The 7231-nt window shown below is 48.8% G+C and overlaps 1 protein-coding gene across 1 annotated transcript in view; it reads right to left on the bottom strand.

Annotated features, from left to right (window-relative positions):
• Wdr62 (WD repeat domain 62) overlaps positions 1 to 7231 on the bottom strand; it is a 45502-nt gene that overhangs the window by 10826 nt on the left and 27445 nt on the right. The window contains 5 exon segments of the mRNA XM_010631949.2: positions 1517 to 1569; positions 3903 to 4033; positions 5090 to 5212; positions 5727 to 5790; positions 5880 to 5991. Coding sequence (XP_010630251.2) covers positions 1517 to 1569; positions 3903 to 4033; positions 5090 to 5212; positions 5727 to 5790; positions 5880 to 5991 — 483 coding nt within the window.

Raw genomic sequence — 7231 nt, 5'->3', positions numbered from 1 at the left:
ACAAAAAAAAAAAAAAAAAAAAAAAGAGAGAGAGAGATGCATGAACCTGTGCTGTCCACCCAAGTACATGAGTCGGAGGACTAAACACAGGTGCCACAATGTCCCTGCTGGCAGCGTCAGACGACAGTGGGGGGATAGAGAAAGCAAGACAAGAGGGCCCAGGAGGTCCTGGGCAGTGACTCAAATGCCTCTCCTGCAGTCGTAAATGACTTCTGTGCTATGGAATGCCTCATCTCTTACAGTGCCCGGAAAATACTGATCATGAACACCAGCACATTTAAATTTCAAACTTTTTTTTTTTAAACTTTTTTTGAGATAAGGTCTAACTACGTAGCCCAGGCTGGCCCTGAACTTGCAGCGATCCTTCTGCCTCAGCCTCTCAAGTGCTGGGATTACGAGTGTGTAACCAGCATGCCCAATTTCAAACAGTTTCACACCCTCAGTTTTATGTTCAGTGAGTAATAATAAAGTTTAGGGTCTAGACTTTGCCGCTGACTTCTAACCCACCAGTTCCTACCCTGCTCCTTGCCCAAGTCAATTATCATTGCATACGTGTATTAACGCCGTCTTGGGCCTCTTCTTTCCTTCCCGTCCCAGTGACTGGCTCCACCTCTGAAATCCATCTAGAATCCAACCATTTCTTCCTCCTGGCCCAGCGCCCTCTCTCCTGCTTCCTCCTTGACCCTTGCTCATCCCAGCCTGGTTCCCATGCACAGCTGCAGGATTGTCCACACCCGAGCTGGACGCCAGCCCTCCCTCTACTCCATGTCACTCAGTGCTATGGGAAGAAGTGGAGCAGGCCCCCAGGAGTGTGAGGGGAGTGTGAGGGGCCTCGCCACAGCCACATCCCCCGCCACCTGGCCTGTTTCCTCTCTTCATTCATTCCCTCATTCACCCCAAACCAGGCGCCTCCGCTGCATGCTCTTCCTTGAACATTCAAGGCGCAATCCTACCTCATGGAAGGCACTTGTAGATTGTTCTGCATAAAACATTTTCCCCCTGTATCTTTGTGTCTCACTTCCACCTCCTTCTGCTCAAATATATCTAATCAGTGCTCCCTTTTCTGTTTACCATAAACTGCCATGGCCAACACTTTTTTGTTGGTACCAGGGATCGAATTCAGGTCCTCTCACTTGTGAAGCAGGCAGTGGAACCACTAAGCAAAATCCCTGGCCCTTGTGACCACCAACTTTTTTTTAAATCTTCCTTCCCAATGCTTTTCTTCCTTATCAGCTCCCAATATACTACACAACTTACTCATTTATTTAAGGTGAATACTGTCCCCTCCTATACTAGAAGTGAGCCTGTAAAGGGTGAGCATTTGTCTTCCCAGTTCAGTGTTATTTCCAACAGCCAGAACAACGCTGGGCACCGGGCTGTGTGAACCAAGGGTCATGTGAGCTGAAACTAGGGGACAATGAACTTCTCCAGGGAATGACATGGAACAGGAAGAAGGTTCCCAGGAAGAGGAGGAGGATGGGGAGGCCCTTCCCTTGCCAGCCCCTGGAAGACTCACCAGTCTCTTGGCCCAGAGCGGCAGCTTGCCATTGGTCAGCAGACACTGAGGATCTGGAGAGACACATGGCATCCATGAATAGGGGACAACTCGAGACAAATGGGCCACACAGACAAATGCATTTTCCAAAGAGGCCAGCCAGGAAAGACAGATGCTCAACTTCACTCACTGTCAGGGAAATGCAATGTTAAACAATGGGATACAGTGTTTTACTCACAAAACTAAGATTAAAAGGTTTCATACTACCAATGTTGGCAATAAAAGTGCGGGATTGTGGAGGGCCAAACAAAATGCTGGGTGGGGCTAGCTCTTGGAGCTCTCCTTTAAAAGAAGAAACATTCTAGCTGGCATACTGGTTTATGTGCCTATAATCCCAGAACTCTGGGAGGCTAAGAAGCTGAAGCAGGAGGATAACAAATTTGAGCCCAGCCTGGCAACTTAGCTAGATCATATCTCAAAAAGGGGAAAGGGGGACTGAGAGAGGTGCAGTTGAATTTAAAGGCCCTATGTTCAATCACCAGTAATACACACACACACACACACACACACACACACACACACACACACACACATTCTAACCCAAACCCAAAGAGCCACTCTTCCATCTCCATTCAGGAGAAAGGAGAAGCACATTCACATGTGCCTGGGAAGGATGCTCAGGATCATGGCAGAGCCTCCTGCACAAGAGGGTGTGAAATCAGGAAAAACCTAAACGCTCACTTGGAGGGGAAACTGTGCTGGCTAAAGGGCAGCTTCTGTTTTGCCCACCAATGTGCTGGAGGATGAGATATTTTATTTTGTGTAACTGAGGATTGAACCAGGCAGCACTAAGCTACATCCCTGTACCATTTAACACGTTCCTGATGGGGATGTAACTTTCAGTCTTGCTGTTGGGTGGTTTGAACCTCTGCTGTATATGCATAGCTGTTCCACTGGATGGATTTTCTTTTATTTTGGTTCCAGGGATTGAACTCACAACCTTGTGCTTGCGAGGCAGGCGCGGTGCCACTGGGCTAAATCCCCAGCCTGGGTGGCATTTTTTTGATTAGTAAAAAGACCAATAAAAGTGATTAGATCCCTTGTACCATCAGTGGTACAAGCCACTGGAGGGCAGTCGTGAATGTACCACCAGTTATTCAAACCAGCAAGAATGTGTTAATTATTTTGAGTCAGGGTCCTGTTAAATTGCCTAGGATGGGATCAAACTTGTGATCCTCCTGCCTCAGTCTGAGTAGCTGGGACCACAGGCATGGGACACTTTCCTTACTTGGATAAGACACTTTAGAAAGGAAAAAGATAGAGAATAATATCTGTAGTATAACACAATTTACAGATATGTGTTGCCTATGGCTATGTACACAGGTATATTCATGTTTGAAGAAAGGCCTACAAGAACTCATACCAAATTAGTTAAAGTGATCAACCCAGAGGAGGTTGGATTGGATGTGAGGTGTCTTGAGTCTCAAGCTTGAATTCTCACATTGCTGCTGCCTCTTAAGTCAGCCTCTGCCTGTCTTTCTCTGGCAGGAAGAGACCACCACCCACCTTTAAAACAGAGATACCACTGTCCCTAGCTTCTCATAGCTGGAGACATCATGGCCAAGGGGACAATGAAGCCTGCCAGGCCTTCTGGGAAACAGTTTCCCTTCTCATGGAGAATTTCAAGAGGGAACATGTCTCACCTTTTCAATCACATCTCTGATGCCTGGAACTTATGTAGCCATGAGGGGCTATGCAGAGAGGCAGATATTTATAGAGAGCCTGGCCTTTCACAGAGTTGTGGAGCTGCTCTCCCCTTTGCCTGAACAGTAGAATCTCTTCTGTCTTCTGGGAAAAAACAGTGCTTTCGGTCTACCATCCTTTTTAACCCCTCACTTTCAGTCAGGTGGTCTGAGAGTACAGCTGACTAAGGCATCTGCCCTGAGGAGTAATCACGTGACTTGGGTCTGGCCAACCACAGTGATTGGCTCAAAAAAATGGATCATGATTTACACTTTAGAACTTTTCCTGAGCTATGAGGAAAGACTACTCTCCTTTTACTGAGTTTCATAAACCTGTAATTGCTGGGGGCATCTTTTCCCTTAGTAAAGGGAGAATCAACTAATAAGAAGAAAAGCAGCAGCAAGATAGAGGAAAAATATCTTACCATGACCTGAATGCCTGGATTGAGCAATACCTGAAGCCAACCCTGAATTTTCAGTTACGTGAACCAAATTCTCTGTCCAACTTATGGCAGTGAAAGTCTAGTTGCTATTACACTGAATAAGTCTTGACTGATATGATTATTGAGCTTCAATATGTGCCAGGCCCTCAAAACAAAGCAGTGTGCAAGACTCAGCAATGATTCCCCACGAGGATGGAGTTCAAATAGGGCGCCTTTTCCAACCTGGATCCAGGCTTTCTTTGGATGGTGTCTTCAGCAGCTCTTCTGGTTCACACTCCTCCCTCTCATCCTCTGACTGCTCTCCAGGGCTCAGGGAGTGGATCCCGCTGGGCACGGATGCATACGTTTCCTGCCTAAGGCCAGCAAGGGGATGGAGGAAATACAAGGAAACGAGGTGAGGGGAGGACCTGTTTAGAGCCAGGCTGTGCCAAGATCCAAAGGAATATATTCTCGGCTTCCAATCATGATGGTGCTGGGAGGCCTCTCGCTTGACATACCATGCCCCCTGCTAGAAACCTATCACCACAGCAAAGGGGATGTGGCAAAGGCAGGCTTGACAAGAACCAGGACTCTTCAAGGAACAGCTACAGTACAGAAAAAAAAAAATGTAGACAATGAGGCTACAGTCCTGTGTGGCCAGGTTACCTTCAGGAGGGAGTAACAAGATTTTGTTTCCTTCAGTGTGAAAAGTCAAGCATGTTCAACAAGGCAAACCCTAGAGCCAACATCTCGCTCACAGCCCCATGGAGGGGTGTGACCTCAAAACTAGGTACCGAAGGGCACTGCCACTCCCTTGCTGCCGGTCTGTGATACTTCCAACACTACTTCAGGGCGGTGGCCCACGTCAGCGCCCGGTCAGCGCAGAACCCTTGGAGCCTGCATGAAGAAATGGCGAAAGCCTCCCAGAGGACAGGGGCAGACAGGGAGAGACGCAGAGGCAGTAGAGAGTAAAACTCAAAATTCCTCTCATTCAAAATTAGCCTCCCCAAAACAACACCTCCAATAAAAAAAAATGAACTTGAGTTTGGTCCAGATACAACTCATTTGTAACGAAAAAACTAGAGAAGTATACTTAGGGGACTCAAAATAAGTGAAGGAATACCTTTCTCTTAGAGAGTAGGACGGCACAGTTCCACTGGACCTTCCCCTCTGGTTTCCTTCCTGGCCAACCTCCCCTCCCCACTTCTAGCTCAGTCAGGGCCCTCTCTGATCGCCCCAGTCCCCTGGGACTTTTTCACCATCGTACTGAGAGGTCAACAAGCATGCTGCCCCCACACTGTGAAGCCCTTCTATGTGTCACTGGGACTTCGATTTAAAGTCCATCTCCCCCACCAGGATGTCCTGGTCCTGGTCATGTGCCTGGCATCACTCCTCACGGGAACCCTGGAGGATGGATGGGTCACCAGAACCTGGAGTGGTTGGCCCACTTCTTGTCCTTAGGCTGCTGCTGCCGCTCCTGGTGCTCAATCTCCAGCAAGTGCTGCTTCATGCAGGTGGTGATCTCAGGGCCCAGGTGCCAGATGAACACACAGCTGCAGGGGCCGAGGAGAGATGGGGAGGGGAGAGGAGACTGAGTGGGGAAGTCACTGCCACATCTGATCCTGAGCCACCTGGGTCTCTACCTGGGTTTCTTCATTTCCTGGGCACCTAAATCAGCTCAGCGCAAGAGCTTGGGACTTGGTCAGATTTACGTCTGCCCTGGGCCCATGGCATTCCAGAAAACCAAGCTCTGGGAGCTTCAGGGAAAGAATGCGGTAAATCAAAGGGAGCCAGGGAAGGGACGTCTTCAGCCACCAACCAGAGTCCCATTCAATTCTAGTCACACAGCTTTCAAGGTAGATGGTGTCATCTCTCGAATAGAGAATAAAATGAGGCTTAGGGTCACAAAAAAATAAGTGAGAGAGCTGGGATGGCACTGCGCATGGCAGGACCAGGCTGGAAATCTCTGAAGTGCTCTCCATGTGGACAGGCTGTGATCTCACTCTCCCTGTGGTATGTATCCCGCCCAATGCTGGAAGGTGGCACAGCCAGCGGCAGTTTCCAGACCTGTCTCCAGACACTGTGATCAAGTGACGACAGTCATAAGTGAACTTCATGCTGGTGATGATTTCTGCAAGCAAAGCAGAGAAGCTGCCTTGGCCTCTGAGGCAGAGATTGTGGGCAGCTGGAAAGGTAGCTGAGGCAGCAAGGCACACTCACCTGAGTGGCCAAACATCTTGGCAACGCACTCTCCCGAGTAAAAGTCTATCATTGAGATGCTTTTGTCAGAGCAGCTTGTGGCCAGGAAGGTGCCTGAGGGGTCCACGTGGACCTGCCAAAAAGAGGACCCATGTGTCACTTTGCTTCCTCCTGTCTGAGGCCTGGACCAAACACCTCACCCTCACTGACTGACAACCCACGCTGGCTGCTTGGTGCAGAATCATTCAGGGAGCCCTCACAACACATAGCCTGGTACGCTGGGCGTGGTGGTGCATGCATAACCCCAGCCTCAGGAGGCTAAGGCAGGAAGATTACTACAAATTCAAGACTAGCTTGGGTTACACAGGGAGTTCAAGGCCAGTCTGAACCATATAGTGAGACCCTGTCTCAAAAAAACCAACAAAAATGGCCAGGTGTAGTGGTGCACACCTGTAATCCCAGGACTCAGGAGGCTAAGACAGAAGCATTCGAGGCCAGCCTGGGATCCATAGTGAGTTCAAGGCCAGCCTGAACTACACAGAGAGATCCTGTCTCAAAAAAACCAAAAACCAAACCAAACTAACAAATACAGCATGGCAGGAGGCACTCCTGCTCCCACTTTGCAGGTGAAGATATTAATAACCACTATGTAGTAACAGCAGCCAGGCCTTCGGCTAAGCAATGCCATGGATGAGCTTAATTCCTCCAGAGAACAACCGAGGACAGAGGCTGTTTTTTTTTTTTTCTTCTTCATTTTTTGTAGTACTAGGGCCTGAATCCAGGGTTTCACACTGAGCTACAATCCCAGCTTTTTTTACTATTTTTCTTTTGAGACAGGGTCTTGCTAAGTTGCCCAGGCTGAGCTTGAACTTGTGACCCTCCTGCCTTAGGCCTCCTGCCTATAATAACATGCTGGTAACCATCCAGGCTTAGAGGCTGTTTTTATTGCATTTTACAAATGATGAAACAAGTTTAGAGATGGTGACTATCCAACCCAAGGCAGATAGCGGAACTTGAACTCAGAGCAACTGTTCTAAGACTGAGGCTCTGAGAAGTGCCCACTCTGCACTTCCTGGAGCAGGACAAGCCAGGAGAGGAGTCACCTCTCTGCTTCTTCCCAGCACACCCTGTTGCTGTGCAAATTGAACCCCTCTCAACCACCCCCGCTTGGGGAAGGGCTCAGCAAACATGGATCCTCCCCACCAAAGCATTCTTGGCTAACCAGGCTTGAGTGGGTGCTGGTCAGCATATGATGCTTTGGTTGACTACCAGGACACAGGTCTCAGGTGGCAACTGAGGCAGCAGACAGGGCCCTGTTTGGGGGCCTATCTGAGATTCTCTCCAGGTCCCCACACTTTTTTTTTTTTTTTTTT

The sequence above is a fragment of the Fukomys damarensis genome, unplaced genomic scaffold, assembly GCF_012274545.1.
Source record: "Fukomys damarensis isolate Sample0158 unplaced genomic scaffold, DMR_v1.0_HiC HiC_scaffold_19, whole genome shotgun sequence".
Lineage (NCBI taxonomy): Eukaryota > Metazoa > Chordata > Mammalia > Rodentia > Bathyergidae > Fukomys > Fukomys damarensis.
Note: the sequence above shows the minus strand (reverse complement) of the source record. Positions and strands in the feature narration are given on the sequence as shown.